This window comes from Oncorhynchus mykiss, chromosome 2, assembly GCF_057628025.1.
Source record: "Oncorhynchus mykiss isolate SJ-2025 chromosome 2, ASM5762802v1, whole genome shotgun sequence".
Lineage (NCBI taxonomy): Eukaryota > Metazoa > Chordata > Actinopteri > Salmoniformes > Salmonidae > Oncorhynchus > Oncorhynchus mykiss.
Genome location: NC_143023.1, coordinates 29,624,688 through 29,639,974, shown reverse-complemented (window position 1 = coordinate 29,639,974; position 15,287 = coordinate 29,624,688). Strand labels below are relative to the sequence as shown.

The 15,287-nt window shown below is 42.4% G+C and overlaps 2 protein-coding genes across 12 annotated transcripts; both read left to right on the top strand.

Moving 5' to 3' along the window:
* The first annotated feature begins 1 nt into the window (after position 1).
* On the top strand, positions 2 to 8,859 carry LOC110486664 (protein DEK). 11 transcript variants are annotated; one of them, XM_090196125.1, is made up of 12 exons: positions 2 to 257; positions 1,036 to 1,199; positions 1,427 to 1,525; positions 1,782 to 1,891; positions 2,012 to 2,106; positions 5,988 to 6,108; positions 6,243 to 6,542; positions 6,731 to 6,898; positions 7,108 to 7,207; positions 7,315 to 7,457; positions 7,549 to 7,617; positions 7,814 to 8,859. In XM_090196125.1, exons 2-12 carry the CDS (start codon positions 1,064 to 1,066, stop codon positions 7,823 to 7,825), a joined length of 1,353 nt encoding a protein of 450 aa, XP_090052251.1. In that variant the 5' UTR covers positions 2 to 257; positions 1,036 to 1,063; the 3' UTR covers positions 7,826 to 8,859. The 11 variants fall into 11 exon arrangements, with proteins under 11 accessions (XP_090052251.1, XP_090052271.1, XP_090052262.1 ...); XM_090196145.1 differs by having other exon boundaries at positions 68 to 257; positions 1,782 to 1,886; XM_090196136.1 differs by having other exon boundaries at positions 91 to 257; positions 1,782 to 1,886; positions 7,312 to 7,457.
* Positions 8,860 to 9,481: 622 nt separating this feature from the next.
* aldh5a1 (aldehyde dehydrogenase 5 family, member A1 (succinate-semialdehyde dehydrogenase)) lies at positions 9,482 to 15,099 on the top strand. Its single transcript, XM_036945424.2, has 10 exons — positions 9,482 to 10,385; positions 11,254 to 11,337; positions 11,419 to 11,589; positions 11,741 to 11,857; positions 11,961 to 12,104; positions 12,256 to 12,399; positions 12,557 to 12,715; positions 12,840 to 13,003; positions 13,107 to 13,165; positions 13,304 to 15,099. Exons 1-10 carry the CDS (start codon positions 10,104 to 10,106, stop codon positions 13,513 to 13,515), a joined length of 1,536 nt encoding a protein of 511 aa, XP_036801319.2. The 5' UTR covers positions 9,482 to 10,103; the 3' UTR covers positions 13,516 to 15,099.
* The last annotated feature ends 188 nt before the right edge of the window (positions 15,100 to 15,287 follow it).

Sequence of the window (15,287 nt, the reverse complement as noted above, 5' to 3'; positions counted from 1 at the left end):
GGGGTAACTCGGGCCAAATAATCAAATCCCCTCATTGAGTGTATTATCAAATCGACCAATAAAACCAGGGAAATACGGACTTTGGATGTTAGATTAGTCCTAATTGGCTCATTTCTAATATTGTGTGGTTTAGTTTTTGTCATGGTCGACTAATTTCTAATGTTGTGTTGTACGTCATCTAAATGATTGCCCATTGACGCCCACACTGCAACAAACCCGCCATTTGGAACCTAATCCAATTCTGTTTTGGTGACAAGGTAAAGTATTTAGTATATTGGCATACTGTAATAGTTGGCTATAGATTTCCAATGAGTCAGAATGGTCATATTAAGTATCATTGTAGCGATAAAACAAACTTCAGCAGTTAGACGCATTCAGTAACTAAAAAGAACTGGGTGGCTGCTACGTTGACAAGAAGACTGAGCTAACCGCGGTAGCTACCCACGTCAGGCAGCATCAGCGGGAATGTATTGACTTTACTAGCTAACTATTTCGTTGATATGTTTCTATCTAACACCGTCATGTGTCAATACAACGGGTTAGTAAATATCTATATAGCTAGCTAGTTTTCAGTCTGTGTGGTGGTAAACTTTGATACATGGCGTACAGTTGGCTAGCTAGCTAACGCTCTGTTCAAAACAAACCTGCGCGCCAAATTATGTCTCCGGGCGCCACACTGCAAAAAGTTAAACACCACAAGATTGAATGGAACTTACTGTTGTAGCTGGCTAGCTATGTATACTTATAATGACAACTATCTGGTGGTGGGTAAATTGTGATTGCTTGTAATTTTAACTAGCTAAGGTTAGTTTTTGTTGTATTGTTTGTGCTTGCTAACCCTTAACATCTTAACTTAGCTATATAACAAGGTTCTCAGACATGACATTGTCAAGTCCGATGGAAAGTTGTTGACTAACTAACGTTAGCTTAATGTTTTTTGTTATATTATTCGCATAAAAGGAGGGACTATAGTCAGGTGCTTCTCCAGGGATATCTGGCTAAACTGATGGTGAAACTACTTTCTTCCCAAAACAGGGCAGCAGATGTTACAAAGTGCACGGACATGACTGAAACAATGGATGAAAATATAGAGGTTTGTCCCCTGTCGGATGAGGTAGAGAAAGAACCAAAGGTTGAAGACCTGGCGGACTCACCAGAAAAGGCCCGAAAACCACGGAATGAAATGTGTAGAGACATAAGTATGATAAGTCAATGATGTTTATGAACCCGTTTTGCTCAATATAGACCTACACTATTAAGTTATAGTTCAGTACAGGTATCTAGCTAGTTATCATCCCTCCTTTACCTTCCTCAGCTTTGTATGGGTCTGACTTGTTAGTTATTGCATGCACAGAGGCCTGGTTTGCTACAGTTGATGAATCCAGCAGCACTGAATTATATTTGACCTGTTATGTTCTTCTTGCAGCTCTATCTCAAATAGTTGAAGGGAAGAGAGAGAAAAAGATGGTGCAAAGACTTGATTTCCAGGTTGCAAAACCAGCGAAGGTGCTGAAAGTTGAAAATGGTAAGATGGAGCATCCTTAGACATGCCTATCACCAAAGGCTATAGATGTGCACAGAGAACTTTTCCAACGTTTTGTTGACATGAGACAGAATAAAGCCTGTAAATAAGTTCTCATCAGTCTCGTAGTCTATTGGGATGCAACAGTATCATGTACCAGCCCCGCTGGGATCCCATATAATGCTCCCACCACCATTTTGCCCTCAGTAGTCAGCTCATTATTTAACAGTACAACCCTATTTTTTTCACTCCCTCTCAGGTGGCGGAGATAAATTAGGAGACATTGCGAGAGTGAACCACCACCTTGGAAAGCTGAAGGTTCCAGATCTGAAACCGCTTCATACAATTCTCTTTGATATGCCAGGTAAGGTAAGTGTATCTTACACCTTTTTAAAAGGCTGAGTAATGTCACAATGGACACACCTGTGTGGGTAAAACAACTCTAGAGTCGTTAGTCGGTTGTGTCATTATTGATGGTTCTTTCCTCAGATTGCCACAATGAGGAAAAATATGCGGCTGTTCAATGGCTTCCCGTTCGAGGTTGACAGTGAACCCTATATAAAGAAGAAGGAGAGGATGATGAAGTAAGAAGGAGAGGGGGTTGCGCAGTTAGGACTTGTGAAACAACAATAGTAGCGTATATACTGTACCAGTCAAAAGTTTGGACACGCCTAGTCATTAAAGTTTATTTTATTTTTTTACTATTTTGTAATGGCGAATACATCAACTATAAAATAACACATATGGAATCATGTAGTAACCAAAAAAGTGTTAAACAAATCAAAATATATTTGAGATTCTTCAAAGTAGCCACCCTTTGCCTTGATGACAGCTTTGCACACTCTTGGCTTTCTCTCAACCAGCTTCATGAGGTTGTCACCTGGAATGCATTTCAATTAACAGGTGTGCCTTGTTAAAAGGTAATTTGTGGAATTTCTTTCCTTAATGTGTTTGAGCCAATCATTTGTGTTGTGACAAGGTAGGGTTGGTATACAGAAGATAGCCCTATTTGGTAAAAGACCAAGTCCATATTATGGCAAGAACAGCTCAAATAAGCAAAGAGAATCAACAGTCCATCAAGAACTTTGAAAGTTTCTTCAAGTGCAGTTACAAAAACCATCAAGCGCTATCATGAAACTCTCATGAGGACCGCCACAGGAAAGTAAGTCCCAGAGTTACCTCTGCTGCAGAGGATAAGTTCATTAGAGTTAACTACACCTGAGAAATTTAGCCCAAATAAATGCTTCACAGACTTCATGTAACAGACACACCTCAACATCAACTGTTCAGAGGAGACTGTGTGAATCAGGCCTTCATGGTCCAAATGCTGCAAAGGAACCACTACTAAAGGACACCAATAAGAAGAGACTTACTTGGGCCAAGAAACACAAGCAATGGACATTAGACCAGTGGAAATCTGTCCTTTGGTCTGATGAGTCCAAATTTGAGATTTTTGGCTCCAACCGCTATGTCTTTGTGATACTCAGAGTAGGTGAACGGATAATCTCTGCATAATCTCTGCATGTGTGGTTCCCACCTTGAAGCATGGAGGTGTGAGGGTGCTCTGCTGGTGACACTGTCTGTGATTCAAGGCACACTTAACCAGCATAGCTACCACAGAATTCTGCAGTGATACACCATCCCATCTGGTTTGGGCTTAGTGGCACTATCATTTGTTCTTCAACAGGACAATGACCTCCAGGCTGTGTAAGGGTTATTTGACCAAGGAGGAGAGTGGTGGAGTGCTGGATCAGATGAGCTGGCCTCCACAATCACTTGACCTCAACCCAATTTAAGATGGTTTGGGATGAGTTGGACCGCAGAGTGAATGGAAGTAGCCAACAAGTGCTCAGTATATGTGGAAACTCCTTCAAGACTGTTGAAAATGCATTCCAGGTGAAGCTGGTTGAGAGAGTGCCTCTCTTGGCAAAGGGTGGCTACTTTGAAGAAACTCAAATATATTTTGATTTGTTTGAACTTTTTTTGGTTACTACATGATTCCATATGTGTTATTTCATAGTTTTGATGTCTTTACTGTTATTCTACAATGTAGAAAATAGTCAAAATAAATAAAAACCCTTAAATGAGTACCGTAATTTCTGGACTATTAAGCGCACCTGAATATAAACCGCACCAACTGATAAAAAAATAATAATAATAAAATGTATTTTGTACATAAATAAGCTGCACATGTCTATAAGCCGCAGGTGCCTACCGGTACATTGAAACAAATTAACTTTACACAGCCTTTAAACAAAACACGGCTTGTAACAAAAATGAAACAGTAGCCTACCAAGGAAGTCATTGGTCACTATCTTCCTCCTCCTGTGCACTGAAACCACTGAAGTCATCTCCTTAGGTGTCGGAGAGGAATAGCCTCAGAATTGCTTCATCCGATGTTGGATCGTTTTCATTGTCGCTCTCGTCACTTTCATCCGGAGGCAAATTCCCCGCTGAACTGCCCTCAACAACACGCAGCAGTCCAGCCTTTCGAAACCCGTTGATGATAGTAGGTTTTTTGACAATGCTCCACGCTGTCAGGACCCACTGGCAGACTTGACCATAAGTTGCTCTTCGCATGGGGCCCGTTTTAGTGAAGGATTTCTCCCCACTTGTCATCCAAGCCTCCCACTGAACACGGAGCGCCACCTTAAATGCATGATTTACACTGATGTCGAGTGGCTGCAAATACTTTGTTGTGCCCCCAGGAATCACAGCTGGAATTGAGTTTGTCCTCTTGATGGCTTCTTTCACAGAATCTGTTATGTGGGCCCTCATGCTGTCCAACACGAACAATGCCTTGTTCTTGTGAAAGAATCCTCCCGGTCGTTTGCCGTAACACTCCGTATGCCATTCATGCATTAGGCCTTCCGTCATCCATCCTTTCTTGTTGACTTTCATAACAATTCCTTTCGGGAATTTTTCTAGTTGCATCGTCATGCGTTTAAAAATCAACATCGGTGGAAGCTTTTCTCCCGATGCCGTGCAGCTCAGAACACAGGTGAAGTGCGGTTTTTCATGCCCAGTTTTCAGCGTGGCGGATATTTCTCCTTTCCTGTTGACAGTCCGAGTGAGAGGCAGGTCAAACGTCAGAGGAACCTCATCCATGTGTATGATGTCGTGCGGGCCGATGGAATGCTCCTCTATCTTTGCATCAGTGAATTTGCGGAAGTTTGAAACTTTTTCCTCGTAGTCGGGAGGGAGCTGCTGACACAGACTCGTCCGTACCCTGATGGACAGGCCTTTACATCTCATAAATCTTAGACACCACGATGGTCCACCTCTAAAATCCTCAAACTTCATTGCGGTGGCGATTGTTTTGGCTTTCAGTCGGATCTGCACAGTTGAAACGCCTCGGCCGTCTGCTCTCTGTGTTGACCCAGTCTTCAAGCTCATTTTCTAGTTCGGGCCATCTGCTTTTGTCTTTTTGCACTGAGTCCGTTCCTCACACTGCTGTTTCCAACGTCTTATCATCGACTCATTAAGGCCAAGCTCCCGTGCAGCAGCTCTATTTCCTTTTCCAACAGCCAGATCGATCGCCTTCAACTTGAAAGCTGCATCATATGCATTTCTCCGTGTCTTTGCCATGATGAGGGTGACAAAATGACTACCGTAATCAGAATGATGGGAAGTTTGAGCGCGCTCGATTTCCGTCACATTATGTGACGGTGCTCAGTTTTTTGGCGGCATGAATCTTGTGAAAGCGGGAAAAATCCATATATTAGCCGCGTCATTGTATCAACCGCAAAGTTCAAAGCGTGGGAAAAAAGTAGCGGCCTATAGTCCGGAAATTACGGTAGGTGTCCAAACTTTTGACTGGTACTGTATATATATATTTTTTTTTTTATAGAGTCCTACTGAGACCAAGGTCTCTTTTTTTACAGATGAGTCCTGAATTAAATAAATGACAGAAAATACAAATGTCAAAATATAAATGCAAAATGCAAGCAGAAAGAAACACGGTCATTAGAAATGAACATTCATCCGTAAAAAGGTCCTCAATCAGCTTTCTGAATTGCACTAAAGGCACCAACACATCCAATTTTAGAACATTTTGAAGATTGTTCCACAAGGTGCAAGAACTAAAAGCTGATTTACCCAACTCTGTAGAGACCAAATTAATTTCCAGAGTTAACCATCCCTGAGACAGGGTCAGGTAACTTGTCTAAAGTTTAGTAATTGTGTTTGGTACATTGGACTTTTTGTTTATAAATGAAAATGGCAATGTATCAACCTATGTAACTTGACATCAGAGGGCCAACCAACTTTCTGGTAGAGAATGCAGTGATGAGTACTATGATTGTCGCCTGTAATAAAGCGCAGTGTGCTATGATAAACTGCATCTAACGGCTTTAATGAAGTAACATGTTTAAACATTTATCTGAACTATTGTTGTGGGTCAAACGTACTCTATTGCACAATAAACAAGCAAACTAATGACTAGTATTTGTGTGCTCGGATTCAGGATAACATGCGTAAGGTTGAGGACCATCTGTAAAGTGTTGGACCTGGAGAAGGGTGGAAACCAGTCAGTCCTCATCGACAGGATCATGACTTTCCTCATGAGTCCCAGAATATCAGGAAAGGTGAGTTAAAATTCTTCTTTATTTAAAAAAAAAAACTGTAACAGTTTTCATGTCGTGACTAATCTTTAGCTAGATACACATTTCTTGAGTTTGTTGTCTTGTCAAACAGAATACAAAATCCTTCCCATCTGCAGCCTGTGATCTCAAAGAGGAAGAAGAAGTCTAAGAAGAATATCTCAACCAAAGACTCTAAGAGCAAGACCAAGGCTAAGGCGAAGAGTATATCCAGCAGCCCCCGGAAGGTCAAAGCAGAGAGCAAGTCCAAAGCCATCGTTACTGATTCTAGCAGTGATGAGGATGATGACGACGACGAGCAAGGAGTCACAGTAGAACAAGACGAGTCAGACGCTGAAAAGAAGAGCGAGAAATCGGGAAAGCGGGAAAAGGTGACGACCGATGAAGATACCGACGATTCTGAAGACTACGACGATGAGGTGAGGAGAACTGAAATGTTGTAATGTAAACTGATAGATATTGTCCATTGGAAATGTGTATTTCCCCTATTTGGTCTTGGACAATACTAGTGCCACTATATAAATATTCTAGAACTGTAAAAGGGAATGGTCAACCTGTTCTGTCACTCACAGATTAACCACAAAGTCCCTTCTCGCCTACCAATCAGGATCCCAAGTCAAATCCAGCAGCCAAGGGTAAGAGAACACATGCCAAGAAGCGTGCGCAACCAGCAAAGAAGGCAGCTCCTGCCAAAAAGAAAACAAAAGACTCTGACCAGTCTGATTCAGATGAGGATGATGAGGATGAGAAAGACAGCGAGAGTGAAGTTGAGAAGGTGAGATTCTTCTGTCAATCTGTCTCTGATTCTGGATTTGCTAAACTCACAGCAAGTCTTGTCAATACAAAAGTCAACAGTTTGGGGTTGTGTTCATATTTGTATGTAATTATGTAACAGATCAGGTCTATAATATCTGGATAGGATTTTTACCTATTTGTCTTTATCTTAAACTAATGGAATTAACTCATGGATTGACTTGTCCTCAGCCAAAAAAGAAACCGTCAGCTAAGAGGGCAGCACTGGCTAAGACCAAAAAAGCAGACAGCAGCAGTAACAAACAGAAAAAGACTGCCAACAAGGGCAATGGTAAGAATATGTAGATTTACTTTAATAGCGTGTTTCATACGTCATTGGCAACCTGTAGCCTAATGCTTATTGTTATGTTTTTCTCTGCTTGTTTTCCTACATAGCAGCACTCGACAGCTCGGATGACGATGAGCCGTTGATCAAGATGATCAAGAAACCTCCTACAGATGAGCAGCTAAAGGAGACAGTGAAGAGGCTGCTGAAAGATGCCAACCTGGAGGAGATGACCATGAAGAAGATCTGCCAGAAAGTATGTTTGCTTCTCAAATATCTGATTTGATATCACAATGTTGGTTGGTTTACCTGTAAAAGTCTCTAACGCAACAACTTCTCTGTCCCAGGTGTATGACACATACCCAGAGTATGACCTGACCAGCAGAAAGGACTATGTCAAGCAGACAGTAAAAATGGTGAGTTACCTGTCCTCCCTTGGTGTTCTGGAATAGCAGCACTGTGCTTGCCTTATAGACTACTCAAGTCTGTCAATGTCATTAGTCATTACCCCCCCCCCACACACACACAAAAAAAGTGTGAATGCTTTTCAATTATGTTTTATCTGTTGGCAGATGGATTTCTTTGTATAACCATCTGTTTTTTTCTTTGCAGCTGATTTCCTAAAGAACATGGGAAAAGGACATAAACAGTCCTTGTGACAAATAACTGTGAATGTTCCAATGCTGGAAAAGGATAATCAAAAGAATGTGCCTACCTTCTTAGAACTGCTCAAACCCCAAGTTTTACTTCGTTGTGTTTGTTTTTATTTCAATCCTAATGTTTTTATGTTTCTGTATTATGTAATTTCCAATTTGACTGCACACTTCTCTGAGGTCATATGTAACATGCTACTTAAGGCGTATGCCTTTGAGTCATTGCTTGTTAATAATCTGTGCTTTGTTAATACACTTTAACTTTACAGTTTTTCTACTGATCCCAAGCAAAGGGTGTTAGGCTAAACGGACAATGTTTTAGAGATTCAAGGTTGGTCACTATAAATGGAAACATGTCCTCAGGCAATGCATGAATTCACACAGTTTATTTTAAATGTATTTCCTGAATTGACCAGTCAAAATGGAGTAAGGGTCCTCACTATAGCCATCCTTTGCCTTCTGCAGAGGATTTAAAATCTTTCCCTCTGGTTTTGATGCACATAAAACAGCCTTATAGCAACAAGGCTGGGGTGTATTCACTAGGAACCAAAAGGGGAGGGCCCTACTGGAATTTGACCAATAGAAACTCTGGTTTTAGTAAGTATGCGGTTTCTGTTGCAAAACATTTTGGACTAATAATTCCACTCATTTTCCATTCTCCCTAGACATTTTGTGTGAAATTGTTTTGCATGGCAAGCTGTTCAATTTAGTTTTGAAAAGTATTTGTCATGGTCAAGTCTTCAAACATATTCCTTGATTGCATTTATAGGACTTCATGTTTTTATATGTAAATGTGTACATTTTGTTAATCATTCCCTTTTGATGAGATCCTGTTTTAGTCCTTAATTTGTCTCTGTATGCAGTACAGGATTCTGATTTATGTAGTTACCTTGCTCAATGAAGAGTTTGATCTTTTTAGGCAATGTACCTTTGACAAAGTAAGTCATTGAATGAAAATGTCTTCCAATGTTCTGCATATAAATTTACATCAGATTTTTGAACGAACACTTGTCTATCTAGTGTTTTGCTGAAGCAAAGACACTCATTACTAAGGCGGTATACAGTCACGATATTGGCCCTGTTACGGCGCATCAAAACCATAATGTCATGTAAATTGTGACTGCCTGACTGAGGTACAAACAATATTGGTCAGTACTATCTGGAATCCATGGAATGTTCCTACGTAACCATTTTACATTTAAAGTAAAATGGGGCTGAGGAATGGCTCGAGGATCCCGGATAGCAGGGACTAAATAATATTGCCTGTTTTCAAGAGGATCAAAACAGTATTATTAAACTGGGTGGTTCGATCCTTGAATGCTGTTTGACTGACAGCTGTGGCATATCAGACCGTATACCACGGGTATGACAACATTTGTTTTTACTGCTCTAATTGTGTTGGTAATCAGTTTATAATAGCAATAAGGCACCTCGGTGGTTTGTGGTATATTGCCAATATACCTCGGCTAAGGGCTGTGTCCAGGCACTCCTCGTTGCGCCTAAGAACAGCTGTTAGTTGCGGTATATTGGCCATATACCACACCCCCTCTGGCCCTATTGCTTAAATGTATAATTGGGAAATTGTGACTAATAATGAGTCATTATTTATGATGCTAGGTGATTTGTGGCTAATTAGTCGTCAGTCTGCTGAAATGTCGATCAAGCCCATTGAGCAGTTAATACAATGATTTATAGATTAGTCAGCTTCGCCTTTAAAGTCTGCTTGTGACTGAAAGTTGACAGATTTAAGACTACTAATGATGCAACGTACACATGTCTACATTTCAGGGAAGCTGGTTATAGTTTGTGTGCTCTTATTGGACGCAAGAGAAGATATCCAAGCGTGTGGATTGGCCAACTGAACACATCAATGGCGATGGGAAAGACCGACGATGTAACGCTGTAACAAACTAGTATCTTAGATACCGTCTCTGCATTGTAACGTATTGTAGCACTTGCAGTCAATACGAAGAATACATGCAGCTACACATTTGGTTGCTTTCGATAATGACAGTTGTGTTATAATGTATACATTTTGAGCGAAGGAACACACGAATTATGGTTTAGTCAGTAATGTATTGTGTATGCGTGAATGTGTATGATCACGTGTTTAATGCGACCGCCTTCAAGACTGGTTCGAACTCGTATCTATCCACGGACGACAACCAAGTCACTGCAGCAGTTTTGCTTTGACTGACAGTGAGACAGCATTCTACTTAACCTCTTGTGGACAAATATATTCTCGTGCTATGGGTAGTTTCTGTCTCCTAAGAAGTCTGTGTCTCCCCCGCCAGGTCGGCCTACCATTGGTCATGCATAGGCAATACAGCCTCGATATTTCCGCTCAGCTTCTCCGAACGCAGGGCTATGTGAACGGGCAATGGATCAATGCTCCCTCTACCTTCCCAGTGCTGGACCCAGCGACGGGGGAAGAGATTGCGAAAGTCGCCGACTGCGGTCCAGCAGAAGCTAAACTAGCTGTCGACGCAGCCTACAAGGCATTCTACTCCTGGAAGCAACACACAGCGAAGGTATGCCTCTACTTTATTATGCTGAAATACCGTTGACGATCCGCAAATCTGTGAATAACATCTTGATATTTTTTTTCCATCATCTACCACCGCTTTCCCCACATTTCCTAGTTGCATGAAATCAAGTGTGACAGCTGCTTTCCCTTACTATTGTGACTAACATGCATGTTAGGCAGAATATATTAACCTAATAGACAGTCAAAGTGCACAATTACATATCTATTACAAGCGTCATAGCTTATACCCCAGGGTTCATTGTTTTTGGGCCTGTAGTGTATGCTCAATAATAGCCTGGCCAAATAACTACTTGGCCCGCAAAGTAGCCACTCCAGGTTGCAGGGCTGGTTTTTTTTTTTTACTGTCGTGTCGGTGAGTGATTATGCAATTATTAAGCCAACTCACTCACTGCCATATTAATACTTCACCAAGCGTACATCACTAAGCAGGGAGGGAGCCTTGAGAGAATATCAAAGTCTGACTCCAACATCTTATACTGTAGTTTGGGGAGATTCCTGTTCATGCCAGTTTTGTCTTTGATCTGGTAAAGATGGCCTCATTGTACTGGTTTTCTGTCCATGCAGCCAACAAACACCCCCTCCCCTCTGGCTCTGCTGCCATGCATGTGAAGCAATGCTTCAGTGCGAGAGGGACTGAGTGAGTGGAAAGGCAACAGCCAGAGGCACCACTCACCATCAACACCTCATTAACTTTCAATACACAGCACACATTGTTGCATCAAGTTCCATCTCTGTTATCAGGAGCTGCTAGTTCCAGGGAGCGCTAGTAAGACCAGACAGGGTCCTCCAGATTCTTGTGGATCATGCAATTTACTGATTCCATGAGCTGATTTTAATGTTTTCTTCCTTAGGAAAGAAGTGTCCTTCTACGGAAATGGTACGATCTGTTGACGTTGAACAAGGAGGACCTTGCTAAGCTGATCACCTTTGAGTGTGTGAGTATTGTTTTGCTGTCCGTGTAATGATTTGTATTTCGTTCTGCGTAGTAAACCACTTGTGTGTTCTGCACCTCTTAGGGCAAGCCCATGAAGGAGTCTCTGGGGGAGATTGCTTACGCTGCTGGCTTCCTGGAATGGTTCTCTGAGGAGGCACGCCGTGTCTACGGGGATGTTGTGCCCTCGGCTGCCAAGGACCGTAGGATCCTTCTGCTCAAACAACCTGTGGGTGTGGCCTCAATCATCACTCCGGTGAGCTGTAATGCTTCATCCATCTACTATATGTCAGGGATGTCCAACTTCGGTCCTGGTGAGCTGAAATTCTGTAATGCTTTTCACTTCCTGCGGAACACCTAATCTAGCCTCTATCCCCCCCCCCCCCCCCCCCCCCCCCCCCCCACAGTGGAACTTCCCCAGTGCTATGATCACCAGGAAAGTAGGTGCTGCCCTGGCCGCGGGCTGCACCGTCGTGGTGAAACCTGCCGAGGACACACCCCTCTCTGCCCTGGCGCTCGCTGAGGTCAGTGCTTCTGTTTCCACAACAACACTCACTGTGGCTGGGTCCCCAATAGTGAGACACTTCATTTGTCTAATTCATATGTTTACTTTTTGTGTGTGTAAAGCTCGCAAGTCAGGCCGGGATCCCTGCGGGGGTGTTTAACGTGGTTCCCTGCTCCAGAGAGAAGACCCCCTCTGTTGGGGCGGTCCTCTGCACAGACCCCCTGGTGGGGAAGGTCTCCTTCACTGGATCCACTGCCACTGGAAAGGTATGGACACTGATCTAGAATGGCTTCAGAGTTAGCTTAAACAATCCTGAAAATGCAATATACATTTCATGTTAGTCTTAAATCTTGTAGGTGGATAATTTTTCCATGAAAAGGCCTGTGATTGTCCTGATAACTCCTCGCTCATCCTCAGATTCTCTTGAAGCTCGCCGCCGACACTGTCAAGAGGGTTTCAATGGAGCTGGGTGGCCATGCCCCCTTCATTGTGTTTGACAGTGCGGATGTGGACAAGGCTGTGGCGGGAGCCATGAACTCCAAGTTCAGGAACTCAGGACAGGTACCGAAATAGAAGTTATCGTAAAACAAATCATTTTGTGTCTACTGGGGGAAACTGAAATGCACCATATCGAAATGTTGCGTGTCATTCTAAAACGGGTTTTCTTAAGTCGTGGCCTAACCTCCATGTCCCTCAATGTGCCCTTTGACCCCCGTAGACATGTGTCTGCTCCAACCGCTTCCTGGTCCAGAGTAAGATCCACGATTGCTTCATAGAGAAGTTGGGGAAGGCCATGGATGCAGAGCTCCGTCTGGGCCACGGCTCTGACCCAAACACCACCCAGGGACCCCTCATCAATGTCCGTGCCTCTGAGAAGGTAACCTGGTTCCTTCTGTCAAGTGGGTGTTTTGTATTATAGCTATACTATAACTATTATCTGCATGATATTGTTTATATCCTGATATGTTACATAACCTTAATATATCCTATGTCTCTCCCAGGTGGAGCACCAGGTAATGGATGCAGTGTCGCGGGGGGCCAAGGTGCTAAGGGGGGGGAAGCGTCTGGACGGCTCGTTCCATCAGCCCACTCTGCTGGCTGATGTCACCACAGACATGCTATGTACCAGAGAGGAAACCTTCGGTCCTCTCCTGCCTGTCATCAGGTCAGTAGAGCTAGGAGAGATCAGACAACTCAATCACAATTGAAGAGTGGATGGATGCTAAAATGGAAGCTAACTCAAGTTGTTTGTCTTTTCCTTATGATAGGTTTAGCACAGAGAAGGAAGCACTTGCCATTGCCAATGCATCTCATGTGGGTTTAGCAGGTGAGCTAAACATTATTGTATGCACCTTGCTGTCATGTCTGAAAACCCCTCAAACCTATAATTATTATTTTAATTTGACAGAGCCTGTCTGATTTACCGACTCTATTTCATGTTCTGCTCCCCCCCCCCCCCCCCCAGGATACTTCTTCTCCCAGGACGTCAGTCAGATCTGGCGGGTGGCGGAGAATCTGGAGGTAGGCATGGTGGGGGTGAACGAGGGTCTCCTCTCCACCCCAGAGGCCTCCTTCGGCGGGGTCAAGCAATCGGGCCTGGGCCGTGAGGGCTCCAAGTATGGCATCGAGGAGTACCTGGACGTCAAGTACATGTGCTTTGGAGGGCTAACCCCCTGAGGGAACACTACACCCCCCCAACTCCTGGACTTCCCCAAGTAGGAAGCGGTGCATTTGGGAAAAGGGAGGATTCTTAGGCTCTAGTAACAGTTACTTACTCATATTTAACATAAAAAACAACAACAATTGATGTCAATCATCAAATATGATTCCTTCACAAATTATTGTGATTCTGATCCTCATCCTCATTGAGAGCCTTCATCACTGCCGAGAAATCCATGTTCCATGCTCTACATGGTTTCCTCTCCTTATCCTCTCTGACCACTGGCCTATAAGAACTGGTGAAGGGAAAGCAATATGGTGACAACCCAAACCAGTTATCCATGTTAGTTAAAGACCTAGTGCAGTCTAAAACATGAATTTCCTGTTTTTTATATATTTCCACATTAAGGTTGAATCAGTTTTGTGAAAAAGGTGATCATGCCCTTTTTTAGTTTAAGAGCTGTTTGGAAAGACCGCCTGAAGTTATTGCCTGCCTGGTGATATCACCAGATGGTAAATTGGTTAATAGACCAATAAGAAAGAGTTCTAAACCTCTCTGCCAATAACCACTCATTTTCCCCCTCCTCACTCAGGCCACTCCTAGCCAATCTTAGCAAAATTCTTGTTTGAGAAATTGCTCTTTGCTAAGAAGCTATTTTTGTTCCTTTTTGTTTTCAATTAAAATGTTCAAAATCACAGTAAGGTACTTGTTACCCAGATATGATTTGATGTTGAGATAAAAACGTCTGCATTGGAACTTTTTAAGGGTAGCCCCTTAAAGAGGATCGGAAGCCACAATAGTATTTGGACATAACCCAATAGTCTCCAACCTGTGGGATCCCATAACGATTTGGACCTTTAGGGCTGAATCATATGTTGAGATACAAATAAACAAACGTGTGTTCTCAATGTAGGATTGGACCCTTAATGAGAAGCACTATATAACTTGAACTTGAAGCCTAGCATAGAGTTGGGTAGATTTAATAAGCACATCAATTGCAAATACTGAGATTATTGATACGCACAAGGGACTTAAATCTGTTTTTAATAGGAAGATTATTTATAATTTGGCTATTTTCTAGAAAAGGGGGCTTGGCTGTATCCAGATCCCAGCTGTATTAGATATGTCACTTGATAATAGTGTGGTGAAATTATGAATGACCCTATTTTGGTAACCGTTGAGGAATAGCCTTGTTGGGCTAAGCAGTTAGAATGAAATGTACTGTGTAACATCCTCTGTAAATAGTTAACTATCCTAACTACTAAAAACTATTGTAGACCATGCCACTACATTAGTACAGGTTATATTGTCGTTGGTAACTAGTCTTCCCACATACAATATATTATCCAGTAGAGCTGCCTTTGATATTCAGACAGTTTGTACCACCTATGTTCTGTATCTGAACCTGCAATGTAAATGTTGTAGTGTTCTCTGAAACTGAAGTAATGTCTCTTGCCAAACAAGTGCCGTTTGAATAATTTTACCAATTCTGTTTTCTGGTTGTGACACTCATTGTAAAAAAATATTTCTAACTATTGTAAATATTAATGGAGTACTTCATAAAATGTAAAATAAATGACTGTGTTACTTTGTTTGTCAAACAATATCAATTGGTTTACGTTAGATCAGTGTTTCCCAACCCTGGTCCTCCAGTAACCCCAACAGTACACACTTGTTGTAGCCCTGGACAACCCTCATTCAACACATTGAGGGCTTGATGATTAGTTGAATCAGGTATGCTTGTCCAGCGTTGGAATAGCAATTTGTGCTGTCGAGGGTTCTGGAGGAC

Bases quoted from the DNA above. Each gene is read 5' to 3' on its own strand.
- LOC110486664 (XM_021558436.3), top strand. From the start codon at position 501: ATGTTTCTATCTAACACCGTCATGTGTCAATACAACGG. The intron at 539-1,035 runs GTTAGTAAATAT...TTCCCAAAACAG, and splicing joins GTCATGTGTCAATACAACGG to GGCAGCAGATGTTACAAAGT. The intron at 1,526-1,781 runs GTAAGATGGAGC...ACTCCCTCTCAG, and splicing joins GGTGCTGAAAGTTGAAAATG to GTGGCGGAGATAAATTAGGA.
- aldh5a1 (XM_036945424.2), top strand. From the start codon at position 10,104: ATGGGTAGTTTCTGTCTCCTAAGAAGTCTGTGTCTCCCCCGCCAGGTC. The intron at 11,858-11,960 runs GTCAGTGCTTCT...GTGTGTGTAAAG, and splicing joins CTGCCCTGGCGCTCGCTGAG to CTCGCAAGTCAGGCCGGGAT. The intron at 12,105-12,255 runs GTATGGACACTG...GCTCATCCTCAG, and splicing joins GATCCACTGCCACTGGAAAG to ATTCTCTTGAAGCTCGCCGC.